We start from the raw sequence: 23,918 nt of genomic DNA, 5'->3' as shown, positions 1-23,918 counted from the left end.
CCAATTTCTTGTAGTTGAAGGTCAACATTTCTTCAATTTGAAAACGATTTATTGTAACAGTTCGGATAGCGAAGAGGCAGCACATAAGTACTGTTCTTTATCTCGAAGGCCTTTTCATGGACATATTCTGATCTAATGAACAAACTGTTGCAAGGAATAGTTGGATATTTCTTTTGAAGGCCCTATCATAACTTACACTTATAGAGGTATAAATTATCTCTCCTGTCCTGGATTCCCAGGAACGTCTCTTTACAATGAGATGCCAGACAGACCTACTTGGTAAGAAAAGATAAAGGAATTTGATGAACAGAGTTTGTAAAATTGCATGAGATGAAGGGCAGAGGGAATTATGGGACTTCTGATGCACAGAAAGTTAGAAACTGGTCTAGATTTCAACAAGATAGGAGAGCATTTCATAATTAAAGGAATGTTCAGGGTTGTAAACAAATGATCCATTATGTTGTTTACTACAGACTATAACTAACTCATCCTTGAATTTTCACTTACAATTGCGTTTTGGCTGTTCATTTACATGACAACAGCGTTTTGGGTGGCTGAAAACACAAACATATGAAAAGGGGTTTCAAAGTGCAAGTTTTTGAAAACGGTCTATGTGTAAAAAAAAAAAAAAAAAAAACGCGAATCTCTGAAAACGATGACTTCATGCACATGCGTATTACGTGTTCAATCTATGGTGTTTCAACGCCTGGCAGCAGAATACAGCATTTTTTTGGTCGTTTTCGCGGATCCGTGGTTTCGTCTGTACGAGGAAACCTCAAAGAAAAAAACTTCGGTTTTAAGCATATCATTGTCATGTAAACGTACCCTAAGTCTCAGATATTTTCAAAACAGTGTATATTTCCTGTAGACTACAGTAAATACATTTTGTATAAAAATATTGAGCTGAACATCATGTTTTTAACCTTGAAAATTCCTGTAAGATCAGACTTCAGATAGGCCTATGTATGTTGAAATAAATAGAGAGAAACATTTTGAGTGTGTGTGTGCAGTTTCAGGTTGTCCCTATTGCAAAGATTTCAATGTCAGGATTTATAAACCTGGATGACTAAGCTTTAAAGAAAACTGACAGTAACATGATTCAAAGTGCAGCAGTAAGACTATCTCAGTGCCAAAGTAAATCTGAGAGTTGCTTGGGGTGCTGATTATAAATCTAGTAATGGGATCATTTCAGCATTTCTTTTGCAGAGACCTGAAATGACAAAAGTGAATCAGACATGGCACAACTGTCATGCTAAGTGTCATTTAAATTAAGACAGCTATATCATAGACAGCTATTGTTTGAATTTAAACCTAATTTAAATTACTATAGACAAACCCCTAAAAATGTTTAGCATTATTGTTGTTATTATCATTATTATTTGGTGTATTTAGCAGACTTCTGGGAACACGTTTACCTATATCATATTGGCTTCTATTGTTTATTAATAAAGGAAATATTTTTATATTCACACACACACACACACACACACACACACACACACACACACACACACACACACACACACACACACACACACACACACACACACACACACACACACACACACACACACACACACACACACACACACACACACACACACACACACACACACACACACACACACAATATGCCAACAGATAATATTGGAGCTTCCCCTTCTCCATACATTCAAACACGAACACTCATATTAGGATGATAAACAACTGAAACCCACAAACATACACTATAGCTTAATAAGATATCATGCTATTTAGCAAACTGCGCTGTTCTGATAACAGTTGGTCCCTGGGACGGGCAGCTGTAACTGTGTGCAGATAAGAAGCAATTATAACTGTTATTAAACTGATGAAGATAGTCTGTATGGTGGCCATGATTGTGGGTTGACTTTGGAGATAAGACGGAGCAGGTTATTTGGGTTACCTTAAAATTGGCTGAGCATATGTGTGTAAATGTTTTTAGTGCATATGTGTTGGGTGCAATTGAGGTAGGATGTGTGTGAGGAGCATGTTCAGTAGAAGATGACATTTTGCAATCTGAAGTATAGCTTCTCAGAGGTGCACCAACATGGCAGGAAAACCATCTTTTATAGAGCATAATTACATTTTAAATGTTGCTGTAATACTACCTAAAAAATGAAATGTCATATAATGGCCTCAGGCTTAAAAAAAAAAAAAAAAGTCTGTAACTATGGGTCAATAAATACCTTTTCATTTTTGGTATGCTTTTAAAGGAATAAGATGTTGAAATGGGTTTGGTCGTTAAAGATATTGGGCCCTATCTTGCACCCAGCGCAATTGACTTTGAACACCGACGCATGTATCATTCCTATTTTGCACCAGCGCACAGCGGACTTTCCCCTCCACAGACGCACGTCGGTAAATTAGGGAATGAACTTGCGCTCGCGGGGGCGGTTCAGCGCAAAGAGGAGGCGTGTTCCGGTGCAAAACTTCCCTGGTGCTATTTTCCAGTTTTAGAAAGCAATTGCGCCACTGACCAGGAAAAAAACAGTCTAAAGACAGTGGCGCGTTGCGCATTAGTGATATGGTATTTTAAGGGCGCGTGCTTGGCCATAATGTAGCGTGTTAACGCACATACACTTTGATTCTCTAATAATTATAAACAGACGCAGCAGTTTTCATTTTTGCAAATCATACATTATTACAAGGAAAACTATTAACACACGAGGGAAATCATTGTTGTGTCCGTGAAGATGTGAAAAACATCTATCTAGATAAAAAAAAAAAAAAACTAGATTAGGCTACACATTTACCCAAATTGTACGCCTCTTTAACCGAAGCTAATTTGGGTGGGTTTCTCCCATCATCCCCAATGTCACATCTCTGTGTTTTACGGTCCTGGCGAGAACGTCGGTCTCCTCGGCTGTGAACTGCTCCTGGCGTGCGCTGGCAAATCCGCCATTATAATAGCGATCCACCATGGAACAAGCGTGCCGGCTCTTAAAGGGAATGTGGGAGGACGCTCTGATTGGTTTATTTCACGTTACGCCCAAACCACACCTATGAATAATGAAGCTACTTCAGACCAACACATTTTAGATTTGCGCCAGGCGCAAGAGGCATTTATCTCGCCGGGAAAATAGCAACAGCGCCGGGATCCGCCCACAAAGTTACTTGCGCTTTGCACTTTGACACTTGCGTTTCAGATCGTTAAAATAGGGCCCATTATCTTTTCTGGTTCTCAAATCTGATTGGCTGAGAGCCTTTTCCAGGGGTGCGATATTCCCCCAGTATCAGCCGTTTTCGGAGATGCAAGCTCCAGGCCACCAGCGGCCATTCAACGCTCATGTACCCTAGAACAGCTTTATCTCGGCCAGTACACATGCGTTTTCAGTCTCAAATGTTTACGTTCACTTATTGTAAAACATAACTGACTGACATTTACTGACTTTACTCGTGGTCATTTTAACATTATTTTGTGTGTTTAAGTGAAATAAGCAGGTTTATGTGTATGCACTTTGGGTGTGAGCAAAAAATCTGTAAAATGATGTGCAATATGGACTGTCCCAAGCCGAAATTCAAGCCCTGTAACACCAACATTCATTCCGAGCAAATTCCGGGGAGGCGGGTTTGTGAAGTAACTAAAAGTAAAGAAGAAAACTTTCCTGTATTTGTTCTTAAGAATATAATCCCCAAGTCTGCTCCAGAAAGTGAAATCCCTGAGTCTGTTCCACAGAAGGACATTTCCAAGTCTTGAGATTCTCAAATTAACTCCAGTGAGTGAGATTTTCATATTCATTCTAAGAGCTACCATCGCTTCCCTGGCCCTTGCACTGCCGGCTCCTTCCTGGCGCAATCTGATTTGAGCAGCAAGGGTGTCCAGAATGAGACGCATCTGTAAAAAATCTGAATGGAATCGCATTTCAAACCACCTCCATAGTGTTTTGAATCGTACTTTCAAAAACTCATCTGGATTAAATCTGGGTATGCCAAAAAATTTTTTTGCTGGCAGTCTGAACATGACTTTAATAATCAATCTCTTAAACCAGTCAATGCATTATTTAGACCGAAGTCCAGTCATATTTTTATTAACATGTGCAAGTATATATTTTTAGCATCTGAAGGAAGGAGTGCACTTGCATGAAAGGTTAATTGGATTACAGTTGGCAAAGCAAGCTCATCTGCTCAAATTGGACTGTTTGCGGTTTATGGCTGTGAAAAAGAAAGTGGTTCTTATATTATTTTTTTACTCCCCCTTTGAAACAACAAAAAATTTTCATAGTGTTTTATATACTGATTATACTGTTGCCAAATGTTGCCATTAATATCGAATAATGCAGGAAACGATAGCTTATATTATTCATGTAACATGCTTATGTCCAAAGCCTCCTCACAGGGCCTGGTGATGGCGGATGGTACAATAATGATTTTTAATTATTTTATTTTATTTTAAATATAATTTCAATGGACAAACATGTTTTTTGCATCTGTAATAATGTGCGGCATCTAACAAACTAACAAGTTAAACCACCATTTATCATTTTCATTTTTAGTTTCTCTTCATTTTCTTCTTCCAGACTTGACCTATGCCTTACACTAAACATATCCATAACAGAAAACTTTCTGCATTTTAAAATTTTCAAAAACAAAACAATCATTCTGTATGATTAATAAGCTTGTTTCCTCATGGGGACCTCAATTTGGGTCCCAACAGTGACACAAGTCCACATGTGCATTCAGGTTGAAACAGGAAAACACACACACACACACACACACACACACACACACACACACACACACACACACACACACACACACACACACACACACACACACACACACACACACACACACACACACACACACACACACACACACACACACACACACAGTAACATAAATAGTTTAACCTATTAGAAACTAGCTGGGGTGAAATAACTATCACACATGACTTCTTCAAGGTGACAGTAAAAAATATAAAGGATTTACCAATGTGATCTCATAACAAATTGCAGGTACTCATGTTTGGTTCTTGCAGACCTACATTTTCATAGGCACTGAGATACATTATTAATTTATTGATAATTTAAAGTGTAAGAATTTTATGAATGCACAACTAATCCTCTGTTACTAATCCTTTTAGGTTCATACCTGTATAATATTGATTTAAAATAGCTGAATTAATTGTACTTAAACAATGATATTAATTGTTAAATGCCATCACAACATATTTACCTAATTTGACATTTCTCATGAAATATATATTTATAATACAATATGGGATTTGTAAAGATTGTAATGTTTCTAAAGCTGTGCATTCATATTTGTACCTTTTTAAAATGCTGTCAGTACAGTCATCATCTGTGTGCTTGAGTGTATATCCATCTCCATTTGTTAACAATTTCTTTGCTGTTGAACGGAAATGTTTCTTATAAGTTTAATTAAACATAACTAATCTTTATACACTCTGAGAAAAGTCCATAAAAATAGAGCCCAATGTACTGTATACTGTGTTAAAGGCATTTTTGGATTTAATTTTCACAGGTGTTTTACCTGTATTTTGAATTACGCATTGGATTGTGTTTATAGCATTGAAGAAACTGACCATAAACTTAACATATTGGTAATTTTATCCATTCCCTGCGTATACTCCCTTTTTTTTCGTACACTGTATTATATTTGCTATAACAATGCTATTATAAAATAGATCCTGATCTCTGGTCTCACCTGTTTTTTTTTTTTTTGGTCACTCATTCAGTCTTTTGGCATGCACTCTCAAATTTCAGTCCAGTGTCAGAAGCAGGATGATCATCATACTGCCATAATACTGCTGAGAGGAGTTAGTCAGTAGTGAGGCTCAACCTTTTTTCTCACATTTCAGTGAGTTCTCAAGGGACTGCATGTAAAGAGAGTTGTGAATTAGTAATGTGCCACTATGGCTAAAGCCACTCCTTCGATGTCATTGCCAAGATCAGCGTCTGAATATGAAATGATGATTCTACATGATATCTCACTGTGAGCTTTTACACAAAACACTCAGCTAATTATCCACACATCTCAGAGAAGACTGTAGAGAAAAGGTGCTACAGGTACGAGAGCGAGAAAGCGAGAAAATATAATGGGTAACAGGTGCAGGATGGAGAACTCTGCTCTGTCAGCCTCTAAAGGTCTGATTTGAAGGCGCTAGACAGAGAAAATTCAAGCTGTGAAATCATTATGACAGTTAATAGATTTTGCGTTAACACAGGTTGTTTGGCGCCCTTCTTTTGCTGGCAGTCCATTTACTGCTGAAACCCAACAGGTGTAACCCTTTCAGAACTCTTTGGCTTCACCCTATCAATTTTTGACAAGTTATCCACACAACTCTTTTCCCTGCACTACATGCTAGCAGACATCCTGATCCCGTTACACCTTGACAAATTAACATCTGTCAAATTCTGTTTTAGTTTGTGTTGGATAAAAAGTCATGAATTTGAAGAATCTCAAGGGAAAGAGGCACAGATCATTTGCTGTAGTAATAAAAACAGATCCAGACTACATTAAAAACAACACACAATATTTTACAGTGTAATATCTTTATTAAAAAAAACTTTTTAAAAAGGTCATTGACGGAAACAAATATGCAAATCTGTATGATTGTGATCACTCGAGGCTAAAAGGAGACAGGTGAACAAATCACAGAAGATGTGGGTTTGACCTCCACTGCCATATTAAAAACACTCAGTCAAAGGGTGCAAGGATTAATACTAGGATTGAAAAAAAAGTCCAAGATATTTTAAATGAACAAAGACATCTGCTTTATTGTTTTCCACCCCCTCTTTCCCCAAATGACCATTTGGATTCCCTAAAGGCACCAAGGTGCAGATAGTGATCAAGGCATGTAGGCCAAGATGCGTGTACTTAGGGGGTCTATGAATTGTCGCTCCTTTAGAACAATGTAATTATCTGATTGGTCAATTTGAATGTCTCACATTTGAATTTTAGTCACATGGTCAGGGAAAGGATAAAACAAGATTGTAACTGTTGCTCTGGCGCTTTTAATCACTGGGTCCCTTTCTTGGGTCTCTCTCTCTCTCTCTCTCTCTCTCTCTCTCTCTCTCTCTCTCTCTCTCTCTCTCTCTCTCTCTCTCTCTCTCTCTCTCTCTCTCTCTCTCTCTCTCTCTCTCTCTCTCTCTTTTCAATTACAAATAATGTGCTAACTAGTTTTGAGTTGGTATTGACTTTGAAGTGCTACCTATTGCAATGCAATATTTTCACTCTCTATTACACTAAACCTACCCGTATGTTAAGCTATTGTAACTGCGCTTATTTCCGTCGTTGGTATAAGTAACAGTGAGTGGAATAGACAAGAAATGTACAGTTTTCTACCATCTTGCTGACAACGTTTCTTTAGTCATTCGTCAGTCTTGCAGCCTGAACCCATGCAGGAAATCCACCCTTACTGATTTGACTGAAATATTCATCTTATGTGAATGTAAATTATAATACAACAACAACTGAGTACTTACCAACAACAAATATATTTACTCTCCCATGTCAAATCCATCCATGAACTGAGCATGAGCAGGGGACCCTTCCCATGGCAATTAGGTGACATCAGTGGATTGATCAATCAAACCTCCTACCATGGTTGTTAATGAACAGCATGGATCTCTTGACCTTATGTTACAAATAATTAAAACAAAGTACCTGTTGGTAGCGATCTTTGACACAGGCTCTTTAAAAGCCTTTAAAGCCTTAGTGTCATTCAAAATGAGTGGCATTAAAAATCCATGGATGTTGAATCAGTTGGCAAGCATATCTTATAAACCACCTGCTATGACTTGATACCTTTTAAGCAGTTCAAGCTTGCTGAAACGTAGCCAAACATTTATAAGGCTATTCTTTTTTTATTTCACCTTGATGTGTTTGTAAAAACATTATATGCTTATACCAGGCAAAATGTAAATAAGCAGGTTTCTCATTGTGCTTGCAGGATTGTTTGATGCAGTTTTGGAGGAGGCCCAGGTAGCCTCTACAAATGCCCTGTTGCCCTTTCCAAGGATAAGATGCCCGGAGGGGGATTTCAGGTCTAATGCTGAGGTCTCTCTCTCTCTCTCTCTCTCTCTCTCTCTGTGTGTGTGTGTGTGTGTGTGTGTGTGTGTGTGTGTGTGTGTGTGTTTGTGTGTGCGTGTGTGTGCGCGCGCATGGCCAGCTGGGCCAGCTGAACCTTGCTGTATGTGGCATATGCTTCACTTTCCACAGTTATACCTTTTCCAAGCCCATCTGCACCACCACACCCCACAAAAAAAAAAGATAGTATGAAGTATGGGAAAGATAGTATGAAGGTTGTTAGGTGAGTTTCTTACCGTATATAAAATATTATAGCTAATAAGCAGAAGTTAAGTGTGTGGTCATTTGTGGGTTAAAGAATGAACACATTTATTAGAATTGCTGCATTGTGTTGTATTAGATAATTGCACATGATGATAGGAAAGGGCAAATATACATTGACACTCAAAAATGTTCCTGGTAAAAATGCAGTTGTTGGCGATGAGAAGGATGGCTGTTCTCATGGCTGAATGAGGACATGTCTTAAAAGTTCAAACAATTTCAGGGCTTTAAAAGGGGGATCTGCTAATATGTGCTATAGGGAGTCCATGAAAACTTTGAAATAAAAATAAAAACATTTTACAAATAATTTTTGATATGTTTAATATTAATATTATTATGTTTAACAATTATAATATGACTGTTTTATTATGCTTTGTAACGACTTGTTTTTTGTAGAAAAAATATTTATAAATAAGTAAAATATGATTTTGCTTTAGTAAAGTGGCAGTATAAAGCCAATTATTTAATTTCAGAATCAAATATTATTTGCTTGAGTTTATAATATCACATTAAACATGTTTATCTTTCTCTATATTTTTCTTTATAATAAAACATATATAGACTATTTATTTTAGGATAATATATATATATATATATATATATATATATATATATATATATATATATATATATATATATATATATATATATATATATATATATATATATATAGGTCTTTGACTTCAAAAAGATGGAAATAAATTATGTATATTTTTAAATAATGAATCTAATACTAATTAAATGCAAATAAATAAATTAAATGTAAATTTCAGCTCTGTGCTCAGCTAGAATTCTTTGCAAACTCTTTTCTGCACTCAAGCTACTGGCCTTGTCCATCTGTCAGAGTTACTAATGTAAATCCATAGACTCCTTCACTTCTGCAGAAGACTCTCATGTCTTCTACGTGTGGTTTACCATCTGTCCTTGGCTTAGATTATATCCTCCTTGGGTGGTAGATCTTTCAGTGTTATTGATCTAGAATCCCGGATCCGTCTTCTGCTAAGCCTCTCTTTTTATCTATGAAAAGCTTATATTTTGCTGCAGTCCAATCTAACTGATTCCCCAGAGCGCTCTTGCCTTGTGCTCTTTTTTTTTTTGTCAATGTGATAATAGTTTTTTTTTTTTTTTTTAGCTTGACAGCAGCTGTTCATGGTCTACTACAAAAAGAGCAGTATCTGCAAATATATGCAAAACACAAAAGGTTATGGTGAAATATTTTTCATTTTGGATCAACCCTTCATGGAGAATAAAAATGTCCTTGATCATCTGACATAAAAGAGTAGAATTTACTGTATGAAACCCACTGTACTTTCAGAACTGTCAAGACTCCAAAAAAATGTATTACCTGCAGTTTGATAGAATAATAGGAGAAAATGCTTTTAAATGGAAAGGAGGAGTAGAAACCTGCATTTTTCTGCTGTTCATAAACCTTGACTCACAATCCCGATCTTATTTATTGTGTACACTAAACAGCCATTGCTGTATTGATCACAATTCAACCCCTTTTTAAAAATAAATATGACCCCTAGAGCCTGATACACATCACATGAACACTTACAGTATATGGGGTCAAGCATGAGAGTCCTGTGATTCAGTCATCAACAGCAGGAGAATGAGATGGGCTGTTGCTGAGGCGAGTTAAAAAGATAAACCTCACAGGGGAAGATTGAGGGAGTTTCGAGAGAGACAGAACATGAGAGAAAGAACAGAAGAGTGAAAAACAGGTCAAGAGAAATAATGAGTAGCAGGTAGAGAAAATGATTAAGAAATGAAAATGGCAAAAGAGAAAAGCAAAAAGCTGGATAAGGATGAGTAGACCGTCAGACAGAGTGTGTGTGTGTGTGTTTGTGTGTGTCTGTAGAGATTGAGAGAAACTCTGTGTGAGCTATACAGACCAAGAACACCAGAGGCACAATCTAAGAATAAGACCTGACATGTTGTCTGTTGTTGGTAGGCTTCATTGGCTGGCTGACATATTTGGTACCGGACGAGAGGACATTCATATGATGTCAGCAGCACACATTCCCTCTCACACATCAAAACCAACGGAGCGGCCCAGTCTGCAATGATGTTTCAGTGCAGTGTCCTCTATGGTTAGATTGTAAACTCAGACTAAGCGTTTAGCACTTGCTGCTGTGGGCATGTGCCAGTTTGCCAACATGATCACTGACTGCTGAACTAGAAGAAGTGTTGAATGTGATAACTGCTCAATATATCCTTTTCAGTGTCTGTCTGAAATAGTACTGTAGAAAGTGACATATCATTGATCTAAATTTGTTTTCAACAAGAAACTAGTATATATATTTTTTTACAAATCTTTTTTTTTACAATCTTTATCAAATTTATGCCTACTAATTTACCTCTTAATAAATCTTTTGTAATTGTATGCAATGACTTCATACTGTAAATCAGGGCAATTTTGGACAAACAGATGCTTAGGGAAGTGCTGTGGTGGTTTTGTTTCACTTTTACTCAGTAACTTTAGCCAAGTTGTAACTTAAAGGGGTCATGACATGTTTTTTTTTATTTTATTATTATGTTCCCTTAGGTGCAATTATAGTATTACTATAGTTTTTTTTACAAAAAACTTTTAAAATGTAGTGATTTATGACATTTTCCCACCCTGTTTCTCATCCTCTGATTCAAACAGTCTGTTTTGGGGGTGTTTCCCCTTTAAGAGTTCAGTGTTAACGCCCACTGTTATGATTGGCTAACGTCAGTGCCTATGCATCAATTATTAACGCCCCCAGCCAGAACATTTGCGGATCAGCGTATTTAAAAAGTAGTTTAAAGTTTTAAATACATTACTAACAGTTTGCGTCGTCGTTGTTGAGCCCAGAATAGTCGGCACGGACTTATCTTTGAGTCTTTCAGTCATCCTTCAAATGGACTGGGACGTCGGCAAACAAATAAAGTGCATCCATTTTTCCCTGACGACTGGATCTTTCGCAACGTATTCAAAGATGTTGTTTGTCCACAGCCAGGAACAGCACATCTGCGTGGCATCGTCATTTCCCTGTACACAGACCCACTCGCTGTCCGTCGACTGAACACTTGTGAGGCGCGCGGGCGCGGTCGTGACAATGATACGAAATGAGCGTAGTTGTCTTGCGCTTTAAGCGTAGTTGTCTTGTGCCGGAGGCGGTCGTATGCAAACGCGGGTACGTCACTTCGTACCGTGACGTCACTTCTTACCATGGATCCAGAACGAGCGGTATTTAGAGCTTGATTAAATAAATGATTCGTTTATAATGGGGAGGACGTCTTAAGCTATGAAACTTGCAGGATGTTTTAATGGTACAAAGACCTCTTATATACCAAAAGATCAAGGCAAATTTGGTTTCTCATGTCATGACCCCTTTAAATCAAATTATTTTTGGTATTTTCTTCCCTTTTATTTATAGAAACAATATAGCGATGATAAGAAATGATAGGCAGAAGAGGAACAGGATCTGGAAATGTCACATGATGAATGTCACATGAACGTGAATGTCATGACTCAATCTGTCGTGTCAACATGCGTGTATGTGAACCGCTTGGTCACATCTCCATAATGTTTTGCTTAAAAGGCTCTGTCTGTTATCTGTCTTTGTTGTTTGAAATTGGGGTGCTTTTATCAGATGCATAAATAGTACTGTTTAGAGTATTATCAATAGTGGATAATAATAACTTTGCTAGCCTTACTGGTCATTTAAATGATGCTATTCTACAGATAAGATAAATCTAGGCGCAATGGGAAAACATGAATCTGCCTAAATATTTTTGCAAAACTGTACAGTTCACTGCAGTTTTCAGCTGGAATGACCATTCCATTTCACATAAAATTCCATTTCACATAAATTATGATTATGGGGACAGATTATTGATTCATAAAGACTTATTTTTGCACAATTTTTTGTACAATACTGTGTTATGACATCAAAATGGTTCAGTGAACCTCAGGGTTCAGTGTTGGGTCCAATTTTATTTAACATTTACATGCTTCCACTTGGGCAGATCATCAGGAAATACGGTCTTGGACAGCACTGCTACGCCGATGATACACAGATTTACAATACCACTAGTCCTGATGTTCACTGCCCATTAATAGCCTTACGTAGTTGTCTAGCAGAGATCAGTGTATGGATGCAGAATAACTTCCTGAAGCAGAATGGCTCCAAAACTGAATTGATGCAGATTGGTACAGTGGCGGCTACTCGGCAGAGCAGATTAGTTTGATTGTTGACTCTAGCATGGTAATTCCCACTTCACATGTGCGGAATCTTGGAGTCATTTTTGATCCACAGCTAACGTTTGAAGCACATATAAATAAACATCTCTAAAACTGCTTTTTACCATCTGAGAAACGTTGCTCGACTTCGACCTTTTCTCTCTTGCAGACACACTAAGTTAGATTATTGTAATGCCTTGTTCTCTGGCCTTCCAGCTAAATCTCTGAGCAGGCTACAGTATATTAAAAATTCTGCCGCCCGTGTGCTCACTCGTACTTCTCCTCATGAACACATTACACCGGTGCTTTCACAGTTGCACTGGCTTCCCATAAATGCGAGAATTGATTTTAAAATTCTTATTTTAACCTACAAGGCACTACATGGGACTGCTCCAGAGTATCTTTGTAAACTCATTAGCCCCTATACTCCATCACATTCTCTCCGGTAACAAATTCTCTTCTGCTACATCAGCCTTCATGTAAGCTCAAGACTATGGGGGAACGAGCATTTTCATACAAAGCCCCGCAGCTATTGAATGTGCTTCCTCTTAGCCTCAGAAATGCACCAACGTTGGAAAACTTTCAAAAGTTGATTAAGACACATTTATGTTTTTTAATTATTGTATTGCTTTTGCTGATTTGTCTATTTTACTGTAGCGCTTTGGGTTTAAGAAAAGCGCAATACAAACAAAATGTATTATTATTATTATTATTAAAACTCTTGATTTGTAAGCTAATACATTTAGGCATTTGCATCACATAACCAGGTCCATACTGTATGTATGACTTTTCCAATGTACACTTGCTTGGTACACTTGCGACATTAACCTTTTAGTGCCAATACCCGGACATTTTATTTTCTATACTGCTGGTATATGTACAACAGCCAATGTAAAACATTCCCAGTTTCACATTTAAGCTGTTCCGAATAAAACTGAATGCGCTTTTAGCAACACTCAATGGACATTTCACTTTAAACTGTCGCAAAACGTCCAAGAAGCATTGTCATTTTGTAGAAATTAAAACATTTCCAATGAGCATGGTTTGGATGAGAAGTACGAGAAGTAAAGTGGATAAAACATATTTTAGCTTTAGACTTGTATGTGTTCAGTGTGCAAAATGTGAGGGAATACAGCTTCACTGCCTCCTTAATAAGCCTTTAATCTCATATCCATAATTTATAAGTTCCTTTTGGAAAATTCATAATTGCTGAGCCGTACATTCTAAATAAGATGACCTGGTGTACATGATACATATTTTTTGTAATTATGCACATTTTACGCTCCCCTTTTTTGAGTAGAACTGAAATGAAACTGTCTCCTCAGAACTTCTTGAAGATACCTAGGATGTCTCAAGGTCTCACTGACTGTACAGAGTCTAATCTATGACTACAATTTTCAGCAGCATAAACAATAATGATAGCTACTTAGAAGTTCAACTTTAAGTGAAGGAATAAAAATAAGAGAGGTAGGAGCGAGGGAAAGCCAGGACAGCTCAGTCCCTTTGGGTCTCAGCGGCTTGTCGCCCATAGTAAAGAAGTCAGTCAGGGTTTCTCGCGCTGAGTCCCGTGGGTACTGACGCTAATATGAAGTGTCCGTGCTAGCGACAGCTTTGGGAGAGAGATGGTGGAGTGAAGAGACTTTGAAGCCCCAGCTTCTCTGTTTAAAAGCCTTCCTGCTCTCAGAGTCCTCATTGCCTGAAAACGTGCATGCTGTTTTTAGAAAGTGCCCTAACTACTCTGTTAAGCTGTCTGCTCTGGGAGGTGGTTTTGTTGGATAAAAATAGATATGTTCATGTGGAGTCCTCTAAATATTTGATGCAGTCTAATTTTTTTGTGAGGACCAAGCAACAAGTCAAATAACAGGCAATGAAACAATGTGAAGGGGCTGTTGCTAAAAATATATACAGCCTGTGCTCTCAAGGCTTAGCTGAATCCGCTATTGATTGGAAGAGCTTGTTCCAGTAATACCTGGCCTAGAAGTTTACCAACACAAAAGTTGGGCTCGAAGTTAAAACTAATTTTATGCAATGTCACTGTAAAAAGCAACTACATATTCTACAGTTTAAAGGATCTTTTGAGTCAAAATTTTTAATGTGAATGACTTGAAACAACATAAAAAAAAACATGTTAGGCCAACATAATTGCTTTCCCAACTATGACCTCGTAGAAGCCGTTTTTGTAAAAATAGGCTAACGATTGCGTCATTACCACGCGACTCTCTGTCGCACTGTAGAGAAATTACCGTATAGACCGGCGGAGAAGCTCGCAAACAATCGGGGGGACATGGAGGCATTGGGCCCTATTTTAACGATCTGAAACGCAAGTGGCAAAGCGCAAAGCGCAAAGCGCAAGTAACTTTGTGGGCGGTTCCCGGCGCTGTTGCTATTTTCCCGGCGGGATAAATGCCTCTTGCGCCTGGCGCAAATCTAAAAGGGGTTGGTCTGAAGTAGCTTCATTATTCATAGGTGTGGTTTGGGCGTAACGTGAAATAAACCAATCAGAGCGTCCTCTCACATTCCCTTTAAGAGCCGGCGCGCTTGTTCCACGGCGGATTGCTATTATAACGGCGGATTTGCCGGGGCACACCAGGAGCAGTTCACAGCCGAGGAGACCGACGTTCTCGTCAGGGCCGTAAAACACAGAGAAGTGACATTGGGGATGATGGGAGAAACCCACCCAAATTAGCTTCAGTTAAACAGGCGTATCATTTGGGTAAATGTGTAGCCTAATCTAGATTTAAAAAAAAAATCTAGATAGATCTTTTTCACGTCTTCACGGGCACAACAATGATTGCCCTCGTGTGTTAATATTTTTCCTTGTAATAATGTATGATTTGCAAAAATGAAAACTGCTGCGTCGGTTTATAATTATTAGAGAATCAAAGTGGATGCGCGTTAACACGCTACATTATGGCCAAGCACGCGCCCTTAAAATACCATATCACCAACGCGCAACACGCCACTGTCTTTAGACTGTTTTTTTTTCCTGGTCAATGGCGCAATTGCTTTCTAAAACTGGAAAATAGCACCAGGGGAGTTTTGCGCCGGAACACGCCTCCTCTTTGCGCTGAACCGCCCCCCGCGAGCACAAGTTCATTTCCTAATTTACCGACGTGCGTCTGTGGAGGGAAAAGTCCGCTGTGCGCGGGTGCAAAATAGGAATGATATTTGCGTCGGTGTTCAAAGTCAATTGCGCTGGGTGCAAGATAGGGCCCATAAAGTCCGAAAAAAGTCAAGGGAGAAGCCCATAGAGAGTGATAAAGTTGCTCCTGCTGCTAGCTCATGAACAGCTAATGCTCATGCTCTCCGTCTCTGAGAGATTCGGAAGGGAATGATTCAGATTTCTCTCGGCACATCTACTAGAAGACTGAAAACTGTCAGACACGTTGCTCACGTCACCAAGCTCAGTTTGAGCCTGCGCAGTACGCCTGGCGATCAGGAAGTGAGTGCTTCAAATGGGCTTCACTTTTCTCCGTTGAATTCTATGGGGTCGCTGTGTCCATCTTATATACGGTCTATGATTTAAACCTACCAACGTTCGTTGCCATGATTTTTTAAAGGACTTATCGCGAGAGAAAAAAATTATGTTTTAGTCGCATAACATCGATCAATTGCAAATTTTTTATCGATATTTTGAAAAAATCGCAAAAGTTTTGTGCAAATCTGTAATGGAAACGCGGCAACTGTCTGCTCCCATGGTCTCTCTGGATCCAGTGGTTGACTCAATGAGATGCCCACTCAAAAGTGATGACACTTTCTGTAGTCTTGCAGGTCTGGCTGCATACTCAGGTGAAATGTCTAGTGTGACAGCAAAGCTTTTTGCTTTTTCCAACACAGCCTCCCATTCATTTTCGGATCTGATGATGTGAAGGTGCTCTTTGGTGCTTCTGATCAGAGCCACTGCTTTAAGGACAACAAGGCATGACTGCTGCAGCTATTCAGACAGACCAAATGTGATAGCCAATACCTTTTCAACAATGTGAAGATTGACAATAAAAATGTATGACTCAATTTTGCCTTAAGTCCAGCAGCCATGACTGACCCATCCTTGAGGGCTGCAGCAGTTGTATCCAAAACAGTCATAACTGCCTCATAGCGCATTACTAGTTTTTGTACCGCTCTGTACCAATACAGCCACCGAGTTATGCATGTCCGTTCCAGCTGTAGCACTTTTTGTCCAAGGTGCTTTTGCGCTTCAATGAACATTCCATGCCTTGTGTTACCATTTGCGATGAAAGTGTATAATGTTTGCAGCACATCAAAAAAGTCTGACAGTTCGGGAATATTCCTAGTGTTCACAAGAACTAAATTCAATCTGTGGGCATAGCAATGAGTATAAGCTGCATGAAGCACTTAATTCTTCTTAATTCTCCTTAATCTTAGACTGAACTCCATTGACTGATCCCCGCATAACACTGGCACCATCGTAACATTGTCCAATGCAAAATTGCATGTCTATACCAAACTCAGTTAGCGTGTCAACAATAAACGTATAAAGTGAATCTGCAGAGAGGTCTTGCATATGCTCCTAGAGCACGCTCTTTTATTACACCAGAGTGTACGTACCGCAAAAGAACTGCAAGCTGCTCCTTTTTTGAGAGATCTTTGGTTTCATCCACTAACAGTGCAAAAAACTTTTATATTATAACAATTTTTTAGCAACTTTATTGCACTGAAGTATGAAGTATAGCAATAGTAGGAAAAGTCACAAAGTCTCATGTCGTTTAGATGAAAGGAATTTCATAAATAAATTAATAAGCCCAGATTTTACAGTGGGAAACCGTGTTGAATTGCTCCAGCACCATATAATGTAAACTGCATTTATGACAAACAAAAGTACTACACAGAATATATATCAACGATCTATCAATAAATGCATGCACGTTGGTTGTCATCTGCTTTAGTTCTGGCGCTGACGCTGCGGAGATAGTCCTGGGAGGAGCCGGTTTCATATGACTTTTAAAGGTGACTGAGCGATCATGACATTTTTTTTGGGGGGGGGGGGGGGGGGGGGTGCTGAGTGGAAATTTAGGGGGTTAAAAAGCCCTCCTAAAATCTTTAACGAGCATCATCATCAGCTGATTTTCCATACTCTGCCATACGCAAACGCCGCTCCTGGTCTCATCAATCAGAAGTTCAGTATGGTGTACCTCAAGGCTCAGTACTAGGACTGTTGCTGTTCACTCTGTACATGCTACCCTTAGGATATATCATTAAGAAACATGGCATTAGTTTTCACTGTTATGCTGATGATACTCCGCTCTATATTTCTTCACGCCCTGACAAAACTTACCAATTCACAAAAAAAAAACGGAATGCATAGCTGATATAAAAAAATGGATGACTAGCAATTTCCTACTACTTAATTCTGAAAAAAATAAAACCCCAGAGATTCTAATTATTGGACAAAATCTTCCTCACGTATACTGTCTAAAACTTGATGGCTGCTCTGTCAAGTCCTCGTTGTCGGTTAGGAACCTGGGTGTGCTCTTTGATACCAATCTTTCATTTGAAAGTCACGTGTCTAGTATCTGTAAAACCGCAAAAAACGCATTATAGTCCTTCACGTCTATTGCGATCTCAAAATTCTGGCCAGTTGATAATACCTATAATATAATAATCAACTGGCGAAGGACCTGGGTCTGGACACGATGACAATGCAGTCCTGAAGTGTCAACTAGTCTCTCCCCTGTGAAGGTCTCCCTCCCTTCCCTTTACCTCTGTACAGATAAAACGTTGTTGGGATAATTCCGGTTCACGTGGCCATGCGAAAGCGATAAAAAAATTCTGTATTATAAATTTTTCAAGGGTTCGAACCTTGGAACCTATTTCATGGTTTGCGTTCTCGAGCCACCAGGCACTGTTTTGTGCAAATGAGCGGCCAGATCGCATTGAGGGTTTTCTGTTAGAACGGTGTCGTGTTAGCGGACCCTAAGTTATTAACTAATGATCATTGCGAGGAAGTGAATCAATCAAACTAACTTTAGCTGGGCAATAACTTTATTCTAGAGCTGCTGTAAAGCCAAAACAATCACTGTTACTTTATGCTTATAAGCTTATGACCCCACAGTAGTTTTCAACCGGATATTCTGCTGAAAAAAAGAAGAAGCTGTAAGTGGTCTCATTTTCAGCGAACACCTCTTCTTCACTCTCTGGAGACAGAATTCGTGTATTTTAGATGAGTCTGAACTTCCTCTAACTTTGATGGCTTGTTCTTTCTTTAAATCTAATGCCGTGAATTGTATCAGCAGAGCTTCTGAAAGATACAGAATGTTGCATTGTATTTCACAAGCCGTGATACTAAGATGATTTCAAAAGCTATTAAAAAAACAAATAGGTCCATTCACCTTTAGGATTTTCCTTGTACCGTATTGACTTGATGCGATTTGAAATGAGAAGACTCAACGCTGTTGCACAGCCGTGTCGTCACTTCAACGCAAGTCTGCATGTCAATCAAATGACAATCATCAAAGCATTCCAAGCGGAGACAACATTATAGTCAAGGATGGAGATATAACTTTAAAAAGAGATATGGCAGAAAGGGCATGTGTTAGCAGGCAAAAGTGAATTGGCAGCTGCCAATTCACTTGATCTGACTAGCGAAATTGAAATACTTTAATTTAAGTTCAGAGGTTGCAATCACGGCGACTGTTAAAACTCATCAGTATTATGGTAACAGCAAAACTGTTCAATCAAAACTTGAGGGGTCATATCATGAATATTTAAAAATGTTGCTCTCTTTCTCCTCATCCTCATCTTTGTCCTAATTAAAGCTGAGGCCTTGATTAACAATTGTACCTCCTTAAAAATGGCAAAAACAGATGACATTGAACATTCCTCAATCTCCCCTAAATTATCTTTTATAACTTTCTGAATATTTTATATTTCATTGGTTCGGTAATTCTTCTGGTTTAGTTTTTTTTTTTTTTACTTAAAGAATTGCTCAGGAGGACATGGATTTCCATGACTGTGACATTCTGCGTGTGACTGCAGAGCGACTAATGGAGGATACAATGACAGACACACACAAAAGCAAATCCAGCAAAGCTTCTTCTCGACTAGCACAGACCCATCTGATGAAAAGAAAATCTCTTCCTCATCCATTCCTCTCTCACTAAGTCAAATCTCTCCATGATACTCTTTCTTTCTGTCTGTCTTTCTTTTATTCTCTGGCGCTGTTTTCTTGTGTAATAAATACACCCGTCCTCAGCACTCTCTCACCCACATAAAACGTTGTCTCCCACTTATGCTTTTTAATTCTTTATCCCTCATTTTTTCACCTTCCATCCTTTCACCAACAGTGCTTTGAGTTTTGAATTTCAAACTGGGAGGATTAGTGATGGAAAACTGCAAAACTGCAGGCCAACGGGGCTGTAATGAGATTTTAAAAGGACCTTTTACTTTTTGTCTATCTCTCTCCCTCCCCCTTCCACCATCTCTCAGTGAAAAGACAGCTACCTCAGTCAGAGCGCAAAAAACATGCAGCCCACAAGGAAGAAAGAAAAATATGAAAGTAGATAACGATATTCTTTCTACCACCGCTCTATTCTCTCACCGTCTGTGTATGTCGTCTATCTGTTTTTCCTCATGCATTCTTTGCAGCTCTCCCCCTCAAAATGCGATTATCTGCCCTTCCATACACACATCACTCTCACATCGTGGAAGAGGGAAGCATACGGAGAAAGCAAAGGAAGAGAGAATAGAATGTATATTGCAGTGGATGGAAGTAATTGAGGATCTTTTTTATGTTGTGAGGTGTAGGAAATAGGCATATGTGCCAGGCTGCAACCAAATTGTCACTCAGAATAAGAGAGGAAGAGGCACAGATAAAAAGAGAATCACTTCACAAATAGAATACTCTGAGGTGAACACTACAAAAGAGGCTAAGCACCCAAAGCCGAATCTTAAAGGAGTAGTTCACACAGAAATGAAGAATTCACCTTTATTTAGTCACCCTTATGTCGTTCCACACCGGTATTCTGTATGTTTCTCTGGAACAGAAAAGTAGGCACACAAAAACGGTTGTGTTTACCCTATGAACCATCATGCCAATAAATGCATTATGCACAAACTGGACAGTGGACACAGACACAAACTTTGGTAGATTATGACTTTAGAAGACAAAACATTTTTTTTTTTTTTTTTTTTTCACTAATACATTTAAAAAATAGTTACATTTTGTAATTACATAATGTAATAGTTACATTTTGAAGTAGAAAGACTGAACTAGTATTTTCCCTATTTTTTTGTATCTTTTAGTATCTTTAGTATCATCCCTATTTTTGGAGCTTGAGAGTCACCATTTTGTAATACAAGAGCTATGCAAGCTAAGCTATAGTGCTTTTTAAAAAATGTGTTAAATAATGAAAAATTTTCTGTTTATTTTTTAAAGCCAATATTTTACACCCCTGTAAAGCCTTTCAATGTATGAAGGGTATGATAATACAGTATAATGCAATTAGTCACCCTCGTGATTTGATAACATGTGTTAGTCACTGTGTTGGATTACATTTGTTTATATTTGCTGTGCATCTTTACTTTGAAATGATGAATTAATCAATACATTTGTTACCTCCATCTAAAACGTCTAAAATGCTTGATGCTTGTAATCCAGAAACAGGTGTTGTCCAACCCAGTCTCACGGCAGTTCGTGATATGGTCACGTAATTTAATCTATTGATTCGTGGCACGGGCACGTTTATTTCGTTATTTTCGTAATTCCAGCACGTTTTTTAAAACTAATGTGTTTCAATGGGAAGCATCTTTCGTGATCAAAGCACGATTCTATCTCCCTATCGGGCTGCAGTAGAAGCTGTTTAATCAACATTTATTCACGAGATCTTATCATGGTTTATGTATTTATTTTAATTATATTATTTCGTTCTTATTGCCAGGGAAGCTGGATTGCTTTGCTGTTTATTGATATTTTAAAAAAATATTTTATTAGTAGGAATTCGCGCTGAAGAAGTCTCATTCCGAACACCTCGCGATATTTGGCATCAGTTCACGTGTGCCAGATGTTGGTAAGTAGTCGTAAATACGCTGTCCTAATAATGTTTGATATAATGTATTTTCTGTGTGTCGAAATTAATCAGATTAGCTCAAGTTCAGTCACTGCATTATATCTGTCATCTCAACGGAGGCTTTGCGTTTCATTGCTTTCTATGAAAATGGTTTCTATGGTGATTAAACACTGTCTGTCACGTGATGTGCTATACAGTAGGCCTAGAGTAGACCTTCAATCAGTTAATCATATCAGGTTTTTAAGTTGTACAATTAGTTCCAAAGTTGTATGTGTAGTAGAAGCACAGTAAAAACAACACCATGCTTTTACCACAGTAACATTAGTTTTACTGTGATAAGTGTAGTAAAAAGACAGTAATCACACAACTTACCATGCTTTTACCACACTATTGGTAGTTTTAATGTGGTACTTATTGTAAATGCACAGTGACCACAACACTAACCATGCTTTTACCTCAGTAACCTTAGTTTTACTGTGATGGGTAGTAAAGGACAGCAATCACAAAACTTACCATGCTTTTACCTCAGTATTGGTAGTTTTAAAGTGATAATTGTTGTAAATTATGCATATTAACCACAACACCTACCATGCTTTTAATGCTTAATATTGTAACATCCAATATTTGTAAGGAAAATCAGTACTTTTCCCTTTAAATAATCCTATATATTATACATAATGATATTTAATTTTCTCTGTTTTCAGCTGAAAAGACCAAAAGGGCCTTTCGGACTCAGTCAGCCCATTATTGTTTGAGGACAAGTAAACGGAGGAGACGGACCGCTGCAAAGACAAATATTTGCAATGGTACGTATGTGTTGGTTTTAACCCTAAATCAAACATTTTATCAAGCATTTGTTGTTTCTTAAACCTGTTCTTACAAAACCCAAAGTCCAATCAGTATGAACAGTCTCAAAGTCTTAATAATTCACAAGATTTAACAAGTTGTCAAATTCGTACGATACTAGTACATATTTGTATACTCGTACATAATCCTGCAGCTTTTACTCCTAGTGCTGTCATTGGCTACTGCCTCAATTCCTGTACATATTTATCGCGACATTTGTAAATCAGTTGCGCCCCTTCTTGGAAAGTAGTCTGATGTCCCACACACTGTCAGAAAGTTTATATTAATTGCATTGTATTCATTAAAATGATTACAAATTGGTCCCTGTCTGTTCATGTTCCAATGTCCAATGATACATGATGTCTCTCCACACCTCATAACCTACCTCTGTTTGCAAGAGTGGAAAAGCTAATCTGACTTGTCACATGACATCAGATACTCGATTATTTTGTCGTAATCAGATCAGTTACACTGCTGATAACTGTCCCGTTTGCATGTAAATCATGTTATTTTTAAACGAGTTCATATGATTATTGCTTGCTATTAAAGACATACTTTTATTCATAGAAATGCCCACATATCAGTGAACGTATAACATAAAAATGCTTTTAACATTTAATTATGCAACACTCTTTACAGAAATATATCCCACAGTTATGGATAAACTCCCAACATCATCATCAAGTCCTGTGCTGGGCACATTGGGCAACAAGTGTCCTCCAACGTATTCGATCCGTGGCCAAGTTCTCCGCATCTTCCCATGGGACACTGACATTCTTCAGGTCTTCGTGAAACATCTGTCTCCATGTCTTCCCGGTCTCCTGCATCCTCCTGGTGGTGTCCACTTCATCACTGTCTTTGGGTGGTGTTGTTTGGGCATGCGTCGGATGTGTCCAGCGAGGTGCACCCTTTGCTCTGTCACAGTTTCTGAAAGTCTTCATGTGAAGTCCCACTCCTCCTCAAGATCTCTTTGATATATGCAGAACCAATATTGAAAATAGTGATTTATCTTTTTTCCATATTGTTAAAGCATTTTGTTTTCTCTTTTCAGCTTCATAAACTGTGCTTGATGTCTGCCTAATGCCTTCATCAAAGAAGTGTCAGTGCGCATCAGGTGTTTTGCTAAAGGACATATTCATTGCCATCCATTAGTTCTAGTCATGCAGTGACTTCATGATCCAACAGACACATGTATATTTCTGCAAGTGTATAGCAGGTGTTTGAAGATAGTGAGAGTGTTCAGGAAAACCTTTAGAAAACAATCCATATTTATGGAAATCTTATTGGTGCTGAAAGAATATTACAGAAATGAGACACTTGACATAATGGACATTATTCTGAGTTTGTTACCTTTACATTTAGATGGACTTAATGTCTTACATTTAGCTTCATTAAACCTTTTATTACAGTGGTCACTATAGTAAATGTCCACCATAACTACATCTATGGTATCATCATTACATCACTACCTGGTTAATGTAAATGTAATATACCCGTGAATGTAT

General features: G+C 38.2%; 1 protein-coding gene across 2 annotated transcripts in view; it reads left to right on the top strand.

Moving 5' to 3' along the window:
• Positions 1-23,591, top strand: part of LOC306999981 (uncharacterized protein) — a 28,139-nt gene extending 4,548 nt beyond the window's left edge. Inside the window, exons 2-4 of one of the 2 annotated variants that reach the window (XM_079615139.1) lie at positions 22,272-22,373; positions 23,053-23,314; positions 23,465-23,591. In XM_079615139.1, the coding sequence (XP_079471265.1) occupies positions 22,272-22,373; positions 23,053-23,314; positions 23,465-23,483 (383 nt within the window). In that variant the 3' untranslated portion in view covers positions 23,484-23,591. Of the gene's footprint in view, positions 1-21,362; positions 21,568-22,271; positions 22,374-23,052 lie in introns of those variants that run through there. The other variant, XR_013797948.1, reaches the window with a different exon arrangement.
• Positions 23,592-23,918: the final 327 nt, after the last annotated feature.

This window comes from Phoxinus phoxinus (genome assembly GCF_949152265.1).
Source record: "Phoxinus phoxinus genome assembly, chromosome: 6".
Taxonomy (NCBI): domain Eukaryota; kingdom Metazoa; phylum Chordata; class Actinopteri; order Cypriniformes; family Leuciscidae; genus Phoxinus; species Phoxinus phoxinus.
The sequence above is the reverse complement of the archived record's forward strand: the minus strand, read 5'-3'. Positions and strand labels throughout refer to the sequence as shown.